A 23395-nucleotide genomic window follows, 5' to 3' on the forward strand; every position below is an offset into this window, starting at 1 on the left:
CAGCGTAAAATGTTTTGTACTTTTTTGGGATCTTGCCAGGTATTTGTGACCTGGATTGGCCACTGTTGGAAACAGGATGGTGGGCTTGATGGACCTTTGGTCTCTCCCAGTATGGCAATACTTATGTACTTATATGTACTTATGGAAATTTGGAGCTTTTTTGACCAATGATATGATTGGAGTCCATTATGAGCTGGCACTAAGATTTTATACTTGCTGCCTAGCCAGGACATTTGAGGTCTTTTCCTCCATTCATTAGAAGTGAGCAATATTGATCCTGATATTGAGGGGCAGAGATACAAATAGTAGGTTGTTCTTTCAGCTCATTGTTGTGTCATTGACATTGGATTTTGCTGACTTAAATGTCTACATAGTGATTTTCTACAATGCTGACACCATAAGTAGTTTTTAGCATCTTAGAAGGCTTCCATTAACCTCTCCCGCAACAAGTGGAATTCCACCTCTTGCCTACATTATGAATGAGCTGGTGCACAGATGTTTCTGCTGCTTCCTGCTTCTGATGCAGCTCATGCCAAACCTTCACAATTTAAATGAAAACCCACATCTCATTTTTTTTAAATGTATCGATCAGTACCTTCATGACAAGGCTGCTGCTGTTTCCCTTGCTCCCCAGGACTAAGAAGTCTTGTATTACCAGCTGCAGCAAGTGCAGAAAGCATCAGATAGCGGAAAAGGTCCACTACCACCACCACCCCATGTACAGATCCAACTTACCACCCAGAAACAGATCCAGTACCTCACAATCATACCTGAACTTGCACTACCCAGACTATAATGGCCTTAAATACAAGTCAATTTACACCTCCAACTTTATTTGCATAGGCACTCAACTGTGGAATGCTCTACCCAAATCAGTAAAATCTACCCAGAACTACCTAAACTTCAGAAAATTATTGAAATCAGTATTGTTTATGAAGGCTTATTCCCCAGGTTCAACTTACTTTGAATTAACTCTTACCATTAATAAGATCCAAGGACACCAATTATCTGTTATTATCTCTTGACTATTGCTGTTTAATAGTTACTTCCTATCTTATTCTCAATTTATAATTGCTTTTTATTGCACTGTAGCCTTACTACAGATTTATGTAAGCCACTTTGAGCCTGCAATCAGTGGGAAAAGGTGGGATATAAATGTAATAATAAATAAATAAATAAACTTGGCATTTGCAGAGTAGGATGCTATACATTGGCTCTATGACTCATGCCTTGCGTGTTCTTATTTACCTTTTCTAATGACAGTCAGGAGGAATGGAAAAATGTGGGCTGCACCCTCTTCCGCACAGTTTACGACACAAATGTCTAAGCATATTCTATAAAGCGATCAGAGGCGTAGCCAGACAACAGATTTTGGGTGGGCCTAGGCAAGAAGTGGGTGGGCACCAAGTGTTCTCCCCCCCTCCCCCCGCACCACCACCAATAAAAAAATTATCTCGGCTGGCGGGAAAACGCTTCTTTCCACCTTGGCAGTCTGCAGCAGGCATGCGCTGAAGACTGAGCATGCACAAGTGCCATTATCAAGGAGAGTAGCGTTTTCATTACCATCAGGGGGAGGTCTTCAGCTGGTGGAGCTGGGGGTCCACACCAGCTACCACAAAACGTGTGCTACTGTTGGGTGGGCCTGAACCCTAAGTGGGTGGGCCAGGCCCACCTGTGGCTATGACACTGAAAGTGATGCTCATAAATTCTAAAATGTGGATCTGAAAAGGGTGTGCGGGCGTGGGTGGATCATGGGCATTGCTAGAGTTTACGTGCACCATTATAGAACATGCCCGTTCCACACGTAATTTAGGCATCAGCATTTACACACGGTTTTCATTGGCGTAAATGGCCATGACTAAATATCATCGCAGAAAACAGGTGTTGGGCATATTCTATAAACTACCCCTAGATTTAGGCATATTTTATAAACTGCACCTAAATTTAGGCACGGTTTATAGAATATGCCTAAGCATATTTTTTGGTGCCAATTTTTTAGGCATGATTTATAAAATCTAGTCCAATATGTCCTGGTACTGGAAAGGGTCTATGCTGCTGAGATGATATTAGAATCAGATTATTATTATTATTATTATTATTATTATTATTATTATTATGTGGTATGGTTAGTGCTCTGGAGAAATGTCCTAGTTCTGTTCTGTAGGTGCAGTAGTTTTTTATCGTTTCCTGGAGGGCTCACAATAACATGTAAAGGAATTAAGGTGAGAGTTTTGCCTGGGTCCCATTGTTTATAGTTCACTGAACTGAATACTAGGCTGCCTTTCTGCTCTGCAGAGACATCTGTGTGGCCATTTTTGTACAAATGATGCCAAACAGACATTTTAAATATTCCATTTTGGAAAATGACTGTTCATTTTGGACGTTTTCAGCACAAGAACCACCTCCTCACATATTTTCAAACAGGAAATCCTGATATTTTTTTCCTGTTTGAAAATGGCTGTGAGATGGATGGGAGTTTTTTGGGATGTTATGAGCAGGACGTCCCAATTCTGATTGGAACATTCTTTTGAAAATGCACCTCCTTTTTGGCTATGACAAGTACTATGGCATAAGAAAGTTTTGCATACAATGCAGTTTCCTACCCTAAAATTTCTAATTTTGAATTCTGCAGGTTGAGTGTCATCCATATCTGAATCAAAAGAAGCTACTGGAATTCTGCAACATGCATGATATCGTTCTTGTGGCTTATGGTATACTGGGATCAATAAATGTAGATACAGACTGGTAAGAAATTAGCCTGGAACCGTGGTTGATTTTACAGCTTGAGTCATATAAAGATCAATTTTTTTTAAAACCACTTAGCTGAGAAATAGGCTTGCCTGAAAATAGCTCTCTTCTATCTAGCAAAAAACAGAAAACAAATGTTGGATTTAAAAACACACCATATTAAGGTCCTTATTCTAGAAGCATTGTTTGTGATTTACACATGTACATGCTGGCGGTTACATGTCTATATCTCGTACCTGTGCAAAACCTGATTTCAGAAAGCTGGTGTTAACACATGGGAATATGCACTGCATATAAATTGCAAGGGGCTGTGTTTTGGGCAGTACTAAGAATAGCCATATTGGGTCTGACCAATGATCCATCAAGCCCAGTATCCTGTTTCCAACAGTGGCCAACCCAGGTCACAAGTACCTGGCAGAAACCCAAATAGTAGCAACATTCCGGAACCCCTAAGGTAGCAAGATTCCGGAATCCCAAATAGTAGCAACATTCCATGCTACCAATCCCAGGGCAAGCAGACTATGGACTTTCCCTCCAGGAACTTGTCCAAACCTTTTTTAAACCCAGATAGTAACATAGTAACATAGTAGATGACGGCAGAAAAAGACCTGCACGGTCCATCCAGTCTGTCCAACAAGATAACTCATATTTGCTGCTTTTTGTGTATACCCTACTTTGATTTGTACCTGTGCTCTTCAGGGCACAGACCATGTAAGTCTTCCCAGCACTATCCCCGCCTCCCAACCACCAGCCCCTCCTCCCAACCACTGGCTCTGGCACAGACCGTATAAGTCTGCCCAGCACTATCCTCACCTCCCTACCACCAGCCCTGCCTCCCAACTACTGGCTCTGGCACAGACCGTACAAGTCTGTCCAGCACTATCCCTGCCTCCCAACCACCAGTCCCGCTGCCCACCACCGGCTCTGGCACAGACCGTATAAGTCTGCCCAGCACTATCCCCGCCTCCCAACCACCAGCCCTGCCTCCCGATCTTGACTAAGCTCCTGAGGATCCATTCCTTCGGCACAGGATTCCTTTATGCTTATCCCACGCATGTTTGAATTCCGTTACCGTTTTCATTTCCACCACCTCCCGCGGGAGGGCATTCCAAGCATCCACTACTCTCTCCGTGAAAAAATACTTCCTGACATTTTTCTTGAGTCTGCCCCCCTTCAATCTCATTTCATGTCCTCTCGTTCTACCACCTTCCCATCTCCGGAAAAGGTTCGTTTGCAGATTAATACCTTTCAAATATTTGAACGTCTGTATCATATCACCCCTGTTTCTCCTTTCCTCCAGAGTATACATGTTTAGTTCAGCATGTCTCTCCTCATACGTCTTGTAACGCAAATCCCATACCATTCTCGTAGCTTTTCTTTGCACCGCTTCAATTCTTTTTATATCCTTAACAAGATACGGCCTCCAAAACTGAACACAATACTCCAGGTGGGGCCTCACCAACGACTTATACAGGGGCATCAACACCCCCTTTCTTCTGCTGATCACACCTCTCTCTATACAGCCTAACAACCTTCTAGCTACGGCCACCGCCTTGTCACACTGTTTCGTCGCCTTCAAATCCTCAGATACTATCACCCCAAGATCCCTCTCTCCACCCGTACCTATCAGACTCTCCCCGCCTAACACTAACTACTGTTACTACATCCTCTGGCAAAGACTTCCAGAGCTTAACTATTCGTTCAGTGAAAAAATATTTCCTCCTATTTGTTTTAAAAGTATTTCCATGTAACTTCCTTGAGTGTTCCCCTAGTCTTTGTACTTTTGGAAAGAATAAAAAATTGATTCACATATATTCTCCATTTAACATCAGTATTTATAGCTGTTCCCTTGTTCGTGTAGGTCTGTAAAAATTGCTCATCTGGGCCTGCCTTTTACAAGAGGGTAAAAGGGATTTCTTCCCATTAACCCCCTATTACTTATTTCCCTCTCTAAAATGAAAAATGATTGCAATGGCATGTATACATTTAGGTTTGCATAATAGTAGGCATACACGTGTTACTTAATGTGTAAATTGTGAAATACCAATTGCATGTATAACTTAAACATGTTAAGTTGTTACATTCTCTGTTCACTTTTTCAGTGTGTATGTTTGTGAAATGGCTGCAAGCACTACAGGTGCAGACACATGAGGAGAGATTCTATATATGGCGCCTAAAAATTGGCGCTGAAATCAGTGCTGACTAAGCATATTCTATAATCAGCGCCTAGATTTGGCTGCCGATTGTAGAATATGCTTAGTTGATATTTTAGCCTCTAAAACTTCACTCATCCATTTACACCAACTAAAATATAGCATAAACCCCAGTACAAGTAGGCATGTAAATTTCAGAATGCCCTCGAAATGCCCATTTCCCCGCCCATAACCATGCCCCTTTTTGCCTGTGCACGTTAGAAGTTCATCGCACATCGGTACAGAATATGCTTGGCGAGTTGTGCACCTAAATTCTAATCAGTGCCAATTAGTGCTCATTATTGCGGAGTGGAGGAGTAGCCTAGTGGTTGGTGCAGCAGACTCTGATGCTGGGGAACTGGGTTTGACTCCCACCGCAGCTCCTTGTGACTCTGGGCAAGTCACCTAACCCTCCATTGCCCCAGGTACAAATAAGTACCTGTATATACTATGTAAACCGCTTTGAATGCAGTTGCAAAAACCACAGAAAGGCTGCAGTATATCAAGTCCCATTTCCCTTTCCCTATTTGAGATTCTACATGGAATGTTGCTACTATTTGAGATTCTACATGGACTGTTGATAATGGTGGAGTAGCCTAGTGGTTAGTGCAGCAGACTTTGAACCTGGGGAACTGGGTTCAATTCCCACTGCAGCTCCTGCTGACTCTGGGCAAGTCATGTAACCCTCCATTGTCCCAGGTACAAATAAGTACCTGTATATAAGATGTAAACTGCTTTGAATGTAGTTGGAAAAACCCCAGAAATGCAGTATATAAGTCCCATTGTTTTGTTCAGTGCTGTTATCAGCACTCATTAGCTTATTAAGCCAATTGTGTTGCACTCATTGTTATAGAATCCACACAGATTTCAGTGCGGATCTTTAGGCACGCTATATAGAATCTGGGGGATAATGTATACCCTGTTGCACATATTTTAGAAAAGGCTTTATATCAGCAGATCTTTTTCTCTCCATGTCCACCATCCATCTTTTCCCTGCGTCCCTATCCACCCTGCCCATCATTACCCCTGTGTCCCTGGTCCTATCCCCCCACCATGTTGAGCATCTCCCCTCTCTCTGCCCCTATTCTCGTCCTGTTTAATATAACTCTTCTCTGTCCCTATCTCCTCTCCCCCTCCCAGGTGCCAGCATCCTCTCTCTTTCTACATGACCTCCTGTTCCCCCATCCCCAAGCCAGTAATTCTCCCCTTTTTCCTGCCTCCCTCCCATGGGGTCCAGTATGTGTTCCTCTCTCTTCTTTCTTCCCCCTTGCATGTCCAGGACCTCTCCCTGTTCCTTCTTTCCCTTCTTTCCTGGAACCTCTTCTTCCCCTCTCCCCATCCTGGCATCTTTCTCTCCCCCCTCCCCCATACCATCACGGCATCTTTCTCCCCTCCCCTTTCACTGTCCTGGCATCTATTTATCTCCTTTTTCCACCATCCCAGCATCTCTTTCTAGCCTCCCTCCCTCCCCCAACATTCTCTCTCCCTTTCCTTCCCCTACTCCTGCAGCCCAACATCTCTTATCTTCTCTGTCCCTGTAGTCCTCCAAACATGCTTTTGCGGGTAATGCTGAAGAGACTCTGCTTCTTGCAAGCCCAGTGTCTTTCCTCTGCCTTTCCGCACCCCTAAAAACTGGAAGTAGAATCAGAGGAGATGGGACACGGCAGAAGAAAAGCCCTGCGCCAGCTGGAAGCTGCATCTCTCTGCAGTGCTACTAGGACAAGCTGGTTTTGAGGACCATGGGCTAGGGGGTGAAGAAAGTGAGAGATGCCAGGCCGTGGGAGTAAGGGAACGGGAGCAGGGGGCCAACGTGTGAGATCGAAGCACTTAGGAGTGGGAGCTGGAGAAGGGGCTTGAATGTGTATGTCACACACCAAATATGTGTGACTAGGCATGTCTACTGCTCTTTGAGGTTTTTGGGTTTTTTTTTGTATCAATGGGATTTGGGGGTGAAAAATATTGTTTGAATGAATCTATCACAGTTCTATGCAGTAGGAGACCATTCAAGGGATGGCCAACGCAAGAACTAGTGATTTGCACATTGATTGCAGTCGTCACAGGGCAGATAAGAAAATTCCAAAGATTAGACTTCTTAACATATGTACCATAGTAAATAAAGCTGATATTGTAAGAGACTTAGGGGGAAGTTATCAATGTGGATCAGGGGCGTAGCTACGGGTGGGCCTGGGTGGGCCCAGGCCCACCCATTCTTGGCTCAGGCCCACCCAGTCCTAGTCTGCGAGCCAATCGCAGCTCTAATGTTATTTTTTTCTTACCCGCAGCGGCGAACGGGCGGCCCTAAAAGCAGCAAGCAGCCAGGCTCGTCGACTCTATCCTTCCTTCGCTTCCTGCCCTCTCTGCGAGCGTCCCGCCCGCTCGAAAGGAAATGACATCAGAGGAAGGCGGGACGCACGCAGAGAGGGCAGGAAGCAAAGGAAGGATGGAGTCGACGAGCCTGGTTGCTTGCTGCTTTTAGGGCCGCCCGTTTGCCGCTGCGACTTGGGGAGTGGAGTGGAAGTGAACCAGCAGCCTATCTATTCCACTCCCCGCGCAGCCGTCGCCGTTCAGGCAAGTTAAAGCAGGCAAACCTGTGAGCTGCTGCAAGCTGCATCCACGTTGTCGTGCTTTATTGAGACAAATAGGAGATGCTGTGAAGGGGGAGGGAGATGCTGGATAGAATGGGGAAGGGGATGGATAGAAACAGGATGGACAGGGGAGAGAGGAAATTTGCTGGAGTTGGATGGAGGAGAAGGCAGGGGAATGGAGAGTTACTGGACATGGCGGAGGGCAGGGGAAGGAGGAGAAATGCTGGGCATGCATGGATGGAGGGGAAAGGGGAGAGAGGAAATTTGCTGGATATGGGTGGATGGAGGAGAGGGCAGGAGAGAATGGAGAGTTGCTGGACATGGATGGATGGAGGGGAGGGCAGGGGAAAGGAAAGAGGAGACTTGCTGAACATGGATGGATGAATGGAGGGGGCAGGGAACAGAGGACATTTGCTGGATATGGGTGGATGGAGGAGAGGGCAGGGGAGAATGGAGAGTTGCTGGAGGGAGGGGAGAGAAGTCAGGGAGGCGATGCGCATGGATGGAGGGGACGGAAGAGAGGAGAAATGCTGGACGTGGATGGAGTGGAGGGCAGGGAAGAGAGGAAAAATGTTGGACAAGGATGGAGGGAAGGAAAGACAAAGGAAGGAGATGCTCATGGATGGAGGAGATGGAAGACAGAGGAAGTAGATGCACATGGATGGAGGGGAGTGAGGAGAAATGCTGGACATGGATGGAGGGGAAACTGCTGAGTTGAGGAAGGATAGGGACAGGGCTACAGATGGTAGACAGGACACATAAGGACACAAAAGGATGGTGGACATGGTGAGAGAAAAAATATCAGATGGAAAGAAGACACTACATAAAACAGAAGACACTGGGATCAAAGCGAATAGATCAGACAACAAAGGTAGAAAAAAGTATTTTATTCAGAATTTATTAATTGGAATATGTCAGCTTTTGGAAATGTACATCTGTGATATTTTGCAAGTAAGTTTCAATTTTTCTGGTATTGCTGCATGCTGAGTCTGACTTCTTGAGTTAACTTTCCAGTTCAGTATTTTGCCTTCATATTTTTTGATTTCTAGATCCTTGTGTCATGTCCGTTGTGTCATGTGTTGTTCATGTGTGATCAAGGTGCAGTATTCTGATAGCGTGTAGTATTTGCAGCCCTTTTTGTTTTGCTTTTTTTTTTCACGAGGTAGTGTATTGGTGTTTTAGAGCCTAGTGTAATTACAGTTCTGCCTTTTTAAACATAAGGTTGTAGCTCGTCCTGTCCTTGGAATTAGTGCTGTTATGGTTTAGTAAGGATATGAGTATGTTTTTGCACAAGTTTGTGTATAGCTTTTTGCAGTGGAGCGATTGTGGGATAATGTAATTATATTTAAAAATATCAATTTTTCCATTAAGTATGTATGTGGTTATACTGATGCAGGGCAGCTTTTGGGCAGACTACTTAGAAATCCATCATCAAGTGAATTCTAAGGCATTATTTTGTAGGATCCCAAGAGACACTGCTCATACTTATATAGACAGTGCGTGCCCACCCATATTAGCTCTGGGCCCATCCAAAATCTCAGGTCTGGCTATGCCACTGATGTGGATAACATTCAGAGATATCATTTTAATGTTAATCCCAGTTATTAGTAACTAACATGAGCTAGCGGTAAAAGAATATGTCTTAACCATAACCCATGTAGATAGCTCACGCCTCTTATTTGAAGATATAAAACTTGACTTCTATGTTACTGAGCCCTGATTTATAGAGGGAAATGCCATGGGCCTGATATTCAAAAGGGTTTAACAGAGCAGGAGAAGCTCCTATATATCAGAGTGATCTGAAATCATTGTTGCTAATATCCCTGAGCTCTCAATATGCAGGACAAGAGTATTTGTCTCAAGAAAATAATTGTGAGTATGTATGTTGTAGTATAGAGTAAAATGTATAATCCAAAGCTGTTGGGTGATGCAGGCACCAGATATCATTAAGCCCTAATTCCTGCATCATACTTTGAAGGACAATCCTACTATTAGAACGTGACTCAGAGAAGTTTGATTTCTAATCCAAGAGGGGATTTAGTATTAAAGTCTCCCCAGCAATTAATAGGACACTTTTAAACTGCTACAGAACATTTTCCAATTTTGCAAAAAAGGAGGGTGAATCAATATTAGTGGTATAAACATTACAGAGTACTAATTTTAGTACTCCAATCTGTACTTGTAGAATAACCCAGCAATCCTCACTATCATGCTGATGATGGTCAATCTGAATACTGAGAGATGACTTTAAAATAAATGGCTACTCTGTTTTTTCACCCAATGGTAGAAAAGGTGTTCTCAACATATAAAGCGAATGCTACATACCTGTAGAAGGTATTCTCCGAGGACAGCAGGCTGATTGTTCTCACTGATGGGTGACGTCCACGGCAGCCCCCTCCAATCGGAAACTTCACTAGCAAAGGCCTTTGCTAGTCCTCGCGCGCCCATGCGCACCGCGCATGCGCGGCCGTCTTCCCGCCCGAACCGGCTCGTGTTCGTCAGTCCCATATGTAGCAAAAACAAAGGCAAGGGAAGACACAACTCCAAAGGGGAGGCGGGCGGGTTTGTGAGAACAATCAGCCTGCTGTCCTCGGAGAATACCTTCTACAGGTATGTAGCATTCGCTTTCTCCGAGGACAAGCAGGCTGCTTGTTCTCACTGATGGGGTATCCCTAGCCCCCAGGCTCACTCAAAACAACAACCATGGTCAATTGGGCCTCGCAACGGCGAGGACATAACTGAGATTGACCTAAAAAATTTACCAACTAACTGAGAGTGCAGCCTGGAACAGAACAAACAGGGCCCTCGGGGGGTGGAGTTGGATCCTAAAGCCCAAACAGGTTCTGAAGAACTGACTGCCCGAACCGACTGTCGCGTCGGGTATCCTGCTGCAGGCAGTAATCAGATGTGAATGTGTGGACAGATGACCACGTCGCAGCTTTGCAAATCTCTTCAATGGTGGCTGACTTCAAGTGGGCTACCGACGCAGCCATGGCTCTAACATTATGAGCCATGACATGACCCTCAAGAGCCAGCCCAGCCTGGGCGTAAGTGAAGGAAATGCAATCTGCTAGCCAATTGGATATGGTGCGTTTCCCCACAGCCACTCCCCTCCTATTGGGATCAAAAGAAACAAACAATTGGGCGGACTGTCTGTTGGGCTGTGTCCGCTCCAGATAGAAGGCCAATGCTCTCTTGCAGTCCAATGTGTGCAGCTGACGCTCAGCAGGGCAGGAATGAGGACGGGGAAAGAATGTTGGCAAGACAATTGACTGGTTCAGATGGAACTCCGACACAACCTTCGGCAGAAACTTTGGGTGAGTGCGGAGGACTACTCTGTTATGATGAAATTTGGTGTAAGGGGCCTGGGCTACCAGGGCCTGAAGCTCACTGACTCTACGAGCTGAAGTAACTGCCACCAAGAAAATGACCTTCCAGGTCAAGTACTTCAGATGGCAGGAATTCAGTGGCTCGAAAGGAGGTTTCATCAGCTGGGTGAGAACGACATTGAGATCCCATGACACTGTAGGAGGCTTGACAGGGGGCTTTGACAAAAGCAAACCTCTCATGAAGCGAACAACTAAAGGCTGTCCTGAGATCGGCTTACCTTCCACACGGTAATGGTATGCACTGATTGCACTAAGGTGAACCCTTACAGAGTTGGTCTTGAGACCAGACTGAGACAAGTGCAGAAGGTATTCAAGCAGGGTCTGTGTAGGACAAGAGCGAGGATCTAGGGCCTTGCTGTCACACCAGACGGCAAACCTCCTCCACAGAAAGAAGTAACTCCTCTTAGTGGAATCTTTCCTGGAAGCAAGCAAGATGCGGGAGACACCCTCTGACAGACCCAAAGAGGCAAAGTCTACGCTCTCAACATCCAGGCCGTGAGAGCCAGGGACCGGAGGTTGGGATGCAGAAGCGCCCCTTCGTCCTGCGTGATGAGGGTCGGAAAACACTCCAATCTCCACGGTTCTTCGGAGGACAACTCCAGAAGAAGAGGGAACCAGATCTGACGCGGCCAAAAGGGAGCAATCAGAATCATGGTGCCTCGGTCTTGCTTGAGTTTCAACAAAGTCTTCCCCACCAGAGGTATGGGAGGATAAGCATACAGCAGACCCTCCCCCCAGTCCAGGAGGAAGGCATCCGATGCCAGTCTGCCGTGGGCCTGAAGCCTGGAACAGAACTGAGGGACTTTGTGGTTGGCTCGAGATGCGAAGAGATCTACCAAGGGGGTGCCCCACACCTGGAAGATCTGCCGCACTACATGGGAATTGAGCGACCACTCGTGAGGTTGCATAATCCTGCTCAACCTGTCGGCCAGACTGTTGTTTACGCCTGCCAGATATGTGGCTTGGAGCACCATGCCGCGACGGCGAGCCCAGAGCCACATGCTGACGGCTTCCTGACACAGGGGGCGAGATCCGGTGCCCCCCTGCTTGTTGACGTAGTACATGGCAACCTGGTTGTCTGTCTGAATTTGGATAATTTGGTGGGACAGCCGATCTCTGAAAGCCTTCAGAGCGTTCCAGATCGCTCGCAACTCCAGGAGATTGATCTGCAGATCGCGTTCCTGGAGGGACCAGCTTCCTTGGGTGTGAAGCCCATCGACATGAGCTCCCCATCCCAGGAGAGACGCATCCGTGGTCAGCACTTTTTGTGGCTGAGGAATTTGGAAAGGACGTCCCAGAGTCAAATTGGACCAAATCGTCCACCAATACAGGGATTTGAGAAAACTCGTGGACAGGTGGATCACGTCTTCTAGATCCCCAGCAGCCTGAAACCACTGGGAAGCTAGGGTCCATTGAGCAGATCTCATGTGAAGGCGGGCCATGGGAGTCACATGAACTGTGGAGGCCATGTGGCCCAGCAATCTCAACATCTGCCGAGCTGTGATCTGCTGCGATGCTCGCACCCGCGAGACGAGGGACAACAAGTTGTTGGCTCTCGTCTCTGGGAGATAGGCGCGAGCCGTCCTAGAATCCAGCAGAGCTCCTATGAATTCGAGTTTCTGCACTGGTAGAAGATGGGACTTTGGATAATTTATCACAAACCCCAGTAGCTCCAGAAGGCGAATAGTCATCTGCATGGACTGCAGGGCTCCTGCCTCGGATGTGTTCTTCACCAGCCAATCGTTGAGATATGGGAACACGTGCACCCCCAGCCTGCGAAGTGCCGCTGCTACCACAGCCAAGCACTTTGTGAACACCCTGGGCGCAGAGGTGAGCCCAAAGGGTAGCACACAGTACTGGAAGTGACGTGTGCCCAGCTGAAATCGCAGATACTGTCTGTGAGCTGGCAGTATCGGGATGTGTGTGTAGGCATCCTTCAAGTCCAGAGAGCATAGCCAATCGTTTTGCTGAATCATGGGTAGGAGGGTGCCCAGGGAAAGCATCCTGAACTTTTCTTTGACCAGATATTTGTTCAGGGCCCTTAGGTCTAGGATGGGACGCATCCCCCCTGTTTTCTTTTCCACAAGGAAGTACCTGGAATAGAATCCCAGCCCTTCTTGCCCGGATGGCACGGGCTCGACCGCATTGGCGCTGAGAAGGGCGGAGAGTTCCTCTGCAAGTACCTGCTTGTGTTGGAAGCTGTAAGACTGAGCTCCCGGTGGACAATTTGGAGGTTTTGAGGCCAAATTGAGGGCGTATCCTTGCCGGACTATTTGGAGAACCCACTGATCGGAGGTTATGAGAGGCCACCTTTGGTGAAAAGCTTTCAACCTCCCTCCGACTGGCAGGTCGCCCGGCACTGACACTTTGATGTCGGCTATGCTGTGCTGGAGCCAGTCAAAAGCTCGTCCCTTGCTTTTGCTGGGGAGCCGAGGGGCCTGGCTGAGTCGCACGCTGCTGACGAGAGCGAGCGCGCTGGGGCTTAGCCTGGGCCGCAGGCTGTCGAGAAGGAGGATTGTACCTACGCTTACCAGAAGAGTAGGGAACAGTCTTCCTTCCCCCAAAAAATCTTCTACCTGTAGAGGTAGAGGCTGAAGGCTGCCGGCGGGAGAACTTGTCGAATGCGGTGTCCCGCTGGTGGAGGTGCTCTACCACCTGTTCGACTTTCTCTCCAAAAATATTATCCGCACGGCAAGGCGAGTCCGCAATCCGCTGCTGGATTCTATTCTCCAGGTCGGAGGCACGCAGCCATGAGAGTCTGCGCATCACCACACCTTGAGCAGCGGCCCTGGACGCAACATCAAAGGTGTCATACACCCCTCTGGCCAGGAATTTTCTGCACGCCTTCAGCTGCCTGACCACCTCCTGAAACGGCTTGGCTTGCTCAGGGGGGAGCGCATCAACCAAGCCCGCCAACTGCCGCACATTATTCCGCATGTGTATGCTCGTGTAGAGCTGGTAAGACTGAATTTTGGCCACGAGCCATAGGCGTAGTTTGACTGTTTCATTTGGGGGGGCAAAGGATGGGGCGGAGCATATTAGCATATTCATTTGCATATATACATATGCAAATGATATGCTAATATGGAGGAAGGAAGGAAGGGAAAAAGAGCTGGCTTTTTTTGGGAATAACCATAATGAATATGTATGAGATATCAAGCCAGCTCTTTCTCCCTTCCTTCTTTCCTTCTTCCACTCCAGTAGTATTTCCCCACCCCTTTTCCCATACCATGCCAGTGTTGACCTTAGAAATGCATAAGCTCTATATGTAGATCCTTCAAGAGGTAGTGTGTCATGATTTAGGCTCTACACCCTTTCTGATGTTTTGGTGCCACCTCAGTAAAGCCAACACACAATCTCTCCACTGCAACACACTATACACAAACTTGTGCAAAAACACACTCATAACCTTACTAAACCATAACAGCACTAATTCCAAGGACAGGACGAGCTGCAACCTTATGCGTGAAAAGGCAGAACTGTATTTACACCAGGCTCTAAAACACCAATACACTACCTCGTGAAAAACACATGACACAACAGACATGACACAAGGAACTAGAAAGCAAAAAATATGAAGGCAAAATACTGAACTGGAAAGTTAACTCAAGAAGTCAGACTCAGCATGCAGCAATACCAGAAAAATTGAAACTTACATGCAAAATTTCACAGAAAGCTGACATATTCCAATTAATAAATTCTGAATAAAATACTTTTTTCTACCTTTGTTGTCTGATCATTTAGTTTTTCTATTCGCTTTGGTCCCAGTGTCTTCTGTTTTATGCAGTGTCTTCTTTCCATTTGATATTCCATTTAATAGATTCAAAATAAAATACTTTTTTGTACCTTTGTTGTCTGGACATTTTACTGTTCAATCATGCTGGTTCCAGTTTCCTCTTTTCCTGTCTTTCTGCTAATTCTCCTTCAACTGCTTGCTGTCCATTTGTCTTTTCTCTTCTCTCCTGTCTTATTCCATTCCTTCACTACACCTACCTTTGACACATTATTTCTTTTTTAGCTCTTTCCTCTATTTTTTTTTCTTTGCTGCCTCTCTGTTCACTTAAATTTCACCCTCGTCCTCATCCTTCTCCTTTTTAGTTTTCAGCTATCAAATTCCATTTCCTTCTCTCACCCACTAGCTGCCCCATTCCTCTTCTCAGTCCTTCCTCCAACCTTCCATTTCCTTTCATCTTTAATCAACTCTCCATTACCACATTTCTGCCCACCCCCCCCATCACTATCATCCTCTCATTTGTTTCCTTCCCACCTCCCCTTTGGCCTCTCCCAAATAGTTCCACCATTTGCAGCATCTTCCTCCCTCCAACCTTCTAGCCCAGCACGCCTGCTCCCTTTCTCCCCTTGTAGCCTAATATCTCCCTGTCCCTTCCACACACACATCCACACCCCAGTATCTTCCAGCCCCCCCTCCCTGTGGTCCAGCATTTCTTCCTCTCTCTCTCCCCTCCCTCCAATTGTCCAGCATTTGTCCCTCACTCCCTTCTGTCCCTGGATCCACAATCTCCCTCTTTTTCTCTTTCCCCTCTAATGTATATCTATCCCTCCCTCTCATCCATCCCCATGTACAACCTCTCTTCCCTCCTTCTTCTCTCCCACTGCCCACATCACTCTCAGTATCTCTCTTCCTTGCACCCTGGGCCCAACATCTATCTCTTTCGTTCTCTTCCTTCCCCTTTTAGCATCTCTCCCATCCCCATACAGCATCTCTCTCTGTCTCCCTCCCTCCCACTTCCATGTGCCAACATTTCCCCTTTTCTCTTGCTGTCCCTCCCTCCTCCTCCACATCCAGTATTATTTCTCCCTCTCTCTCCCCCATGCATCTCCCCCCACCAACATTCCCCACCTCTCTCGCTCACCTCTACCTAGCATTACCCCATCACCTCAACAGTGCTCCTGTGACTGTCTCTCCCTGCCACCAGCCAGCATGCTGCCTCGCTCTTCCTCTCCGGCGCTGCCTCAGTCCCTGACTCCCTGCAGCATTTTTGTCCGTCGCCGTCAGCGCTGCCATTCATTCTCACAGGCAGCCTCGTTCCCGCTCCCCTTTGCCGCTTCCACTCCTCCGACCGGCTCTCTCTGATGCACTTCCTGTTAAACAGGAAGTGCATCAGAGAGAGCCGGAGGACGCGGCAAAGGGGAGCGGGAACGAGGCTGCCTGTGAGAATGAATGGCAGCGCTGACGGCGACGGACAAAAATGCTGCAGGGAGTCAGGGACTGAGGCAGCGCCGGCGGGGAAGACACAATTAAGCCCCGCCAGTTCACCGGTGCGACTCGTTTGGGGGGGCAATGCCTCCCCTCGCCCCCCCCAATCTACGCCCATGCCACGAGCATAGAAGAATGGTAGGCCTTCCTCCCAAAGGAGTCCAAGGTTCTAGAGTCCTTGCCCGGGGGCGCCGAAGCATGCTCCCTAGAACTCTTGGCCTTCTTTAGGGCCAAATCCACAACTTCAGAGTCGTGAGGCAACTGAGTGCGCATCAGCTCGATCTTCTTGGGAATGTGGGGATTAGTTAGAGGCTTGGTCCAGTTCGCCAGCAATGTCTTTTTTAGGACATGGTGCATGGGTACTGTGGACGCTTCCTTAGGTGGAGAAGGATAGTCCAGGAGCTCAAACATTTCAGCCCTGGGCTCGTCCTCCACAACCACCGGGAAGGGGATGGCCGTAGACATCTCCCGGACAAAGGAAGCGAAAGACAGACTCTCGGGAGGGGAGAGTTGTCTTTCAGGAGAGGGAGTGGGATCGGAAGGCAGACCCTCAGACTCCTCGTCAGAGAAATATCTGATGTCTCCTTCGTCTTCCCACGAGGCCTCACCATCGGTGTCAGACACAAGTTCACGGACCTGTGTCTGCAACCGTGCCCGACTCGACTCTGTGGAGCCATGTCCACGATGGGGGCGTCGAGAGGTAGACTCCCTCGCCCGCATCGGCGAAGCTCCCTCCGCCGATGTAGTCGGGGAGCCTTCCTGGGAGGCGGTGGCAGCCGGTACCGCACGCGGCACCGACGTCGGGGACCTCACCTCGGGCGATGGACCAGCCGGCGCCTCGCTCGACGGTACCGGTGGCGCAAGCACTGCCGGTACCGGAGGGGTAGGGCGCAACAGCTCTCCCAGAATCTCTGGGAGAACGGCCCGGAGGCTCTCGTTTAGAGCGGCTGCAGAGAAAGGCATAGAGGTCGATGCAGGCGTCGACGTCAGAACCTGTTCCGGGCGTGGAGGCTGTTCCGGGCTGTCCAGAGTGGAGCGCATCGACACCTCCTGGACAGAGGGTGAGCGGTCCTCTCGGTGCCGATGCTTGCTGGGTGCCGCCCTCGGCGACCCAGAGCTCTTGGTGCCGACACGGGAAGGGGACCGGTGACGATGCTTCTTCGACTTCTTGGACCGAAGCATGTCACCGGAGCTTCCCGGCACCGACGAGGAGGACGTAGAATCCAGCCGTCGCTTCCTCGGGGCCGAGGCCGAAGGAGGTCGGTCTCGGGGGGGCTGTACCGCAGGAGCCCTCAGGGTAGGGGGAGACCCACCCGAAGGCTCACCGCCACCAGCAGGGGAATGGACAGCCCTCACCTGCACTCCAGACGAAGCACCACCGTCCGACGACATCAGCAAACGAGGTCCCGGTACCACCGACGTCGATGCAGCTGTCCGATGTCTCAGCGCCGATGCAGAGGGCCGATGCCTCGATGCACTCGATGCACTGGCGGCCGAGGATGAAGGTCTGGACGCTGAAGACGTCGATGCACTCGATACCCCCGGTGCCGATGCCGACGAAGAGCCCGAGAACAAAACGTTCCACTGGGCCAATCTCGCTACCCGAGTCCGTCTCTGTAAAAGGGAACACAGACTACAGGCCTGCGGGCGGTGCTCAGGCCCCAAGCACTGAAGACATGACGCGTGCCTGTCAGTGAGCGAGATGATCCGGGCGCACTGGGTGCACTTCTTGAAGCCGCTGGAAGACTTCGATGTCATGGGCGGAAAAATCACGCCGGCGAAATCAAAAGACGAAATGGCGGAAGAGCACCAGAAAAAACAAGGGGAAGAAAACTTCGACCCGAGGCCTAAAAGCGGCCTACCCCGACGACGAAAGAAAACTTACCGGGGCGAAATACTTGAAATATCGGGGGGAAAGAGACCGAAGAGTCTCCTTCCACACACAGAATGGATTTTTTTTTTTTTAAACAAGCGAAGAGGACGCGTGAGGTCGACTTTGCGGGGCACGACACGGCGAAAACACGACCGTACCGAGCGCGGACAAAAGAAGACTGACGAACACGAGCCGGTTCGGGCGGGAAGACGGCCGCGCATGCGCGGTGCGCATGGGCGCGCGAGGACTAGCAAAGACCTTTGCTAGTGAAGTTTCCGATTGGAGGGGGCTGCCGTGGACGTCACCCATCAGTGAGAACAAGCAGCCTGCTTGTCCTCGGAGAATCTTTATGATGAAACAAGCTTGTTATGGAAGAATTTAAATGTGTTTCCTGAAGATGAAGAATAAATGGAGAATGGTGACAAACATAGGGAGGGGGGTCTTTTACAAAGCGGGCTTACTGCACACATAATCGGAACTAGCTGGAGCATGCGCCATTTCTGGTGGTAATCGGGCACCGCCGCATGCTGCCCAGTTACCGCTAGGTTACTGCGGGAGACCTTACTGCTACCTCAATGGGTGGCAGTAAGTCCTCCTGACTGCATGGACCAAGCAGTAGGGGTTATCTTACCGCATGGCCATTTTTGGGGGGGAGGGGATTTTTACCCACTGCAATAAAAAGGGCCTTGGCATGTGAGAAAAATGACCCCCACTGCTACTGCAGGGCCATCTTTCCCACAGCTTAGTAAAAGGACCCCATAATGCCAAATTTTGGACTAAATTCTGTATATGGCGCTGAAAAATCAGCATCGCTAAAAATTAGCCTTAAGCAGAATTCTATAAACGGTGCTCAGAGCTGGCCGCCATTTAAAGAACAGAATAGTGTATGGCACCAGGATCCACGAGGATTTACACCAACTGAAGCCTAAATAGGTACAGATCTCCCTTATTCTGTAACACTGAGCACAAATTCCAGAAACGTACCTGATCCGCCCTTGCCCCGCCCTTGCCCCTTTTCTGCTCTGCATGTAAAATTTATGCGTGGATCCAGGCGCCTAAAGATGCACAGGTAAATTTAAATACTAATTAGCACTGATAATTGATTATTAGTGCCCAATTAGCACTAATTGACTCGTGTCAATTAAATTGTGCACACAAATTGAGGGGCCCTTTTACAGATCGGCAGTAAGCCCAACGCGGTCTTACCGCTAACTATTCTGGGACTACCGCTGGCTCAACACGGCCGCCAGAAGTAGTCCCACCCCAAATGCTCGCCAATTCCAGGGGAAAAAGAACACCCCCCCCCCCCGGAAATGGTTTGTGTGGCAGTAACCCATGCTGTAATCGGGTATCACCACATGCTGCCCAATTACTGCCAGGTTAGCACGGGAGCCCTTATCGCCACCTCAACGGGTGGCCATGAATGTCTGGGGACTTTTTATTTTCTGCAGTAAAAATGGTCCTTTTGTGCGAGGAAAAATGCCCCCCCTGCTGCTATCTGTATTGCTTTGGTATTGCAGCCTGCTCACTTGATCACCACAGACTGCTCACAGAATAAAATACTACAGATTCTTTTGGATTCGTATTGGGTAAATGAAACTCTTTATTGGTACTTTAAATGGAGAGTGTATAAGTCATTATTGTTACTGCATCACAATGATTAAGAAATAAACATACTAATCGAGTACATTACTAAAGGAAGGCTATAGAAAAGTAAAATAATATATATACAGTATATATATATATATATATATATATATATATATATATATATATATATATATATATATATTACATACAACAGCACTGATCAGGAATTTCAGCCCTTATCTCATCAGCTGGGGGGCCCGTTGCAGCGAAAGCCCTAAGTCTCCATATGACCAGGAACAAGTCTTTTCTGCACGATGCGTCCATCCACAGAATAAACCCCAAGGCTCTGCTGCAAAAAGCCCCCTTTTTATTAAGCTAAAACTTATCCAGGAATGTACATGAGGTTTCAGTCATATGCTCTCAGTTCAGGTAAACAAACCACTGGCCAGGTGGCTTATCTCCCGAACCTCAAGCATACCCCGCCTCCCTCCTGCACAAGCTGGCTTCAGAGGCATCCCAACCTGTTCTTGAGATGTGCCTTATCTCATATATTGTTCTTGAGATGTGCCTTACATTCCAGCCTGTTCTTTGAGATATACCAGGAAAGTCACTTTTGATCAAAGACAGAAGATTTTAAAAATGTATTATCGATTAAAGCAAGACTGAAAAGCAATCCTTAATATTTTCCATCACACTAGCGCAGGGCCTTTTCTCCCACAGCTTGGTAAAAGGACCCCTGAGTGCACGCCCAAATTTGCATGTGCAATTTTGAGTGCCATATATAGAATTAGGGTGCAAATGTCTTTTAAGGGGGTTGTTAAGCCCCTTAACATTCAAAGAAATATAATCTAATAAACTTGTCATTTTAATACCAAAAGAAAACATAACTGCAATATATAATGGTGGAATAAATAAAAATGCATGCTAAATAAGTTATGTGTCTTGTCACTCAATAAAGTTTGCTGCAATCAACCTCTGGACAGACAATTTATTGGTTGGCCTATGTCCCTTCCCTACTTTCTTTAGAATCAGCTCCTACCAAGCAGCCAGTATGAGTCATCAGCTGTCACCCATTAGATTGCATGATATTGATATTAATGGCATCTGGGAGAATGAAGAGGGATATTTATAATGCTTTCCTTTTTCAATGCAGGCGGAATCTGAGCGCTTCTCCTGTGCTTCATGACCCAGTTATAGGAAAGATTGGTCAGAAGTACAATAAATCCCCTGCACAAGTGTGCATTCGCTACACCATCCAGCGTGGTATTGTTGCCATTATCAAGAGTTTCACCCCCAAGAGAATTGAGGAAAACTTTCAGGTAAAACTAGAAATTATGAGAATATGAAATAGGAATGTCTATGTGTTTTGAGTAAGTTGGGGGCAAAGGGTAAATAACCTCCCATAGGAGGGCAGCCATGATATTGGGTTTTTTTTTTGTTGTTACATTTGTACACTGTGCTTTCCCACTCATGGCAGGCTCAATGTGGCTTACATGGAGCAATGGAGGGTTAAGTGACTTACCCACAGTCACAAGGAGCTGCCTGTGCCTGAAGTGGGACTTGAACTGAGTTCCCCAGGACCAAAGTCCACCACCCTAACCACTAGGCCACTCCTAGGCTTTATTGCCCAGAATAGTATATTTTATTTGACAAAACAAAAAGCAATATGTTGTTCATAATCTATTCACCTGCCATACAATTAAAAAAAAAATAAGTCAATGAGATAATCTATAGCTGGACTTGGGACATCCCACAACAGAATTGGGATTGTTGATTTAATTCTGTGACTGTCATTGCAAACTGTAGTATTAACAGAGGAATATTTTTCAGTTACAAAAGAAAGAATTAAGGTCAATTCAGTAATTTCTATTAAGAATGTGAGAAAAGTAATGTTTCAATTTATGCAAATATTTTTATAAATATTTATGAACATATTCACTATAGATTTTAATTGGAGAGTTTTCATGTGGAAGATAGAAAATAGAGGCAAATGACAGCTTTATAGTTCATCAATATCATTGAAAAAATAAGGATTTTCAACAGTAGAGAAAAAGGGTGAATTCTCATATTATTTATCCACTCCAATAAAGGTTTGCTGTGTTAACTGACACAAAGCTGGGGAAACAGGCATGTTAGTTAATTTTTCAACAAAGGCATAAGGCTTAATAAGCCAATCAGCGCTGATAATTGTTAGTTAACAAGCAATTATTGACACTAATTGGTTTTAATTAGAATTTATGCGCACAACTTGCTATGCGTATTCTATAAATTGGTGTGCGTAAATTCCACCACGTAGATCTCAAAAGTGAGCGTGGTCATGGGAGGAGTATGGGTGGTACAAGTACTCCTTTTTGGTCGTTTGTAGGAGTATGGGTGGGTCATGAGACCTTCCTCACATTGACGAGCAATGTTGTAGAATATGCCCACTCTGCACCTAAATTAGGCATAGATGACTGCACCAACATTTAGTTGGCGCTAAGTGTATTTTATAAACTGCACTGAAAAAAATACATCTAGGCGTATTCTATAAACTACTCCTAAAGGGGCCTTTTTATAAAGGCATGGTAGGTTCTATGTGCGTGCACCAAAACGAGACTTCTACCAGGCTAGCATGCGCCCCCTGGTGGTAATTTCAGATTTGTCACGCACCCATAATGCTGGGACAAATTATTTTTTTATTTCCTAGCGTGCGTGGTGCTTCCAGTGTTAATCAGCAGTTGGCGCATGCCAACCGGTCACCGCATGTGTAGTGCATGAGCCCTTACTGCTAGCTCAGTGGGTGGCAGTAAGGTCTCAGGCTAAAAATGGATGCACGCTGGTTTGAATTTTAGCGCACGTCCATTTTACGGCCCCTTAAAAAAAGGCCCTTTTTTCTAGACGCAGTAAAAAATGACCCAGCGTGTGCCCAAAATACGCGCTTGTAGTACCGTGGGCCACTTTTACTGTGCCTTAGTAAAAGGACCCCAAAGTTAGGCATATTTTTTTTCACCAAATTTTCAGGCGTGATATATAGAAACCAGTGGCATTCCTAGGTCGGCTGCCACCCGGGGCGGATCGCCACTGCGCCCCCCCCCCCCCCCCGGCACATCAACACCCTCCCCCCCCCCCCCCCCCCCCGCAACATCAACACACACCCCCAGCGCATCAGCATACCCTGCATCAACACACGCTGCTGGAGGGGTGTTGGGAGCAGCCACGTGGCTGTCGGCTCCGCTGGCTCCCTCTGCCCCGGAACAGGAAGTAACCTGTTCCGGGGCAGAGGGAGCAGGGAACCGCCCCCACTGCCCCGCCCTTGGCACACCACTGATAGAAACAAGCCCTAAAGGGCCAATATTCAAAGGGATCTTATACGTTCAGTGGTCTATCTGTAAATTTTCATCTGTGTTATATGGATAGAGCCAGTGAAAATTATCTCTAAATGCTCCAGCATTATCCGTATAGTGGCAGTAATATTCAGCTGCCGTCTCTGTAGCTAAACAATTTAATTTAGCCCAGGAAAAAAAAAGCTGTCCTAAATTAAACTGCTTAGCCAAATGTAAGGGGACTAATTTTATAAAGGTGTTTTCAGAAATATATGACAGTATCCACTAAATTCTATAAATGGCACTTTAAATTGTATGTGCAAATTTGGGTGCGTGCCAAATTTGCTCACACAATTTAATTGAATAACGAGCCAATTAGTGCTGATAATTGGAAATGTAACAAGCATTTATTGGTGTTAATTGGTTTCAATTAAAATTTATGTGCCTAAATTTAGGTGTGGGATCTGCTCATAAATTTTACCTGTGGGTCAAAAAAAG

The 23395-nt window shown here is 47.1% G+C and overlaps 1 protein-coding gene across 1 annotated transcript in view; it reads left to right on the forward strand.

The window, feature by feature from the left end:
- LOC115477383 (prostaglandin F synthase 1-like) overlaps window positions 1-23395 on the forward strand; it is an 87510-nt gene that overhangs the window by 49427 nt on the left and 14688 nt on the right. Inside the window, exons 7-8 of the mRNA XM_030214224.1 lie at window positions 2633-2745; window positions 20749-20914. Coding sequence (XP_030070084.1) covers window positions 2633-2745; window positions 20749-20914 — 279 coding nt within the window. The remainder of the gene's footprint in view (window positions 1-2632; window positions 2746-20748; window positions 20915-23395) is intronic.

The sequence above is a fragment of the Microcaecilia unicolor genome, chromosome 9 (assembly GCF_901765095.1).
Source record: "Microcaecilia unicolor chromosome 9, aMicUni1.1, whole genome shotgun sequence".
NCBI classification, from domain to species: Eukaryota; Metazoa; Chordata; class Amphibia; order Gymnophiona; family Siphonopidae; genus Microcaecilia; species Microcaecilia unicolor.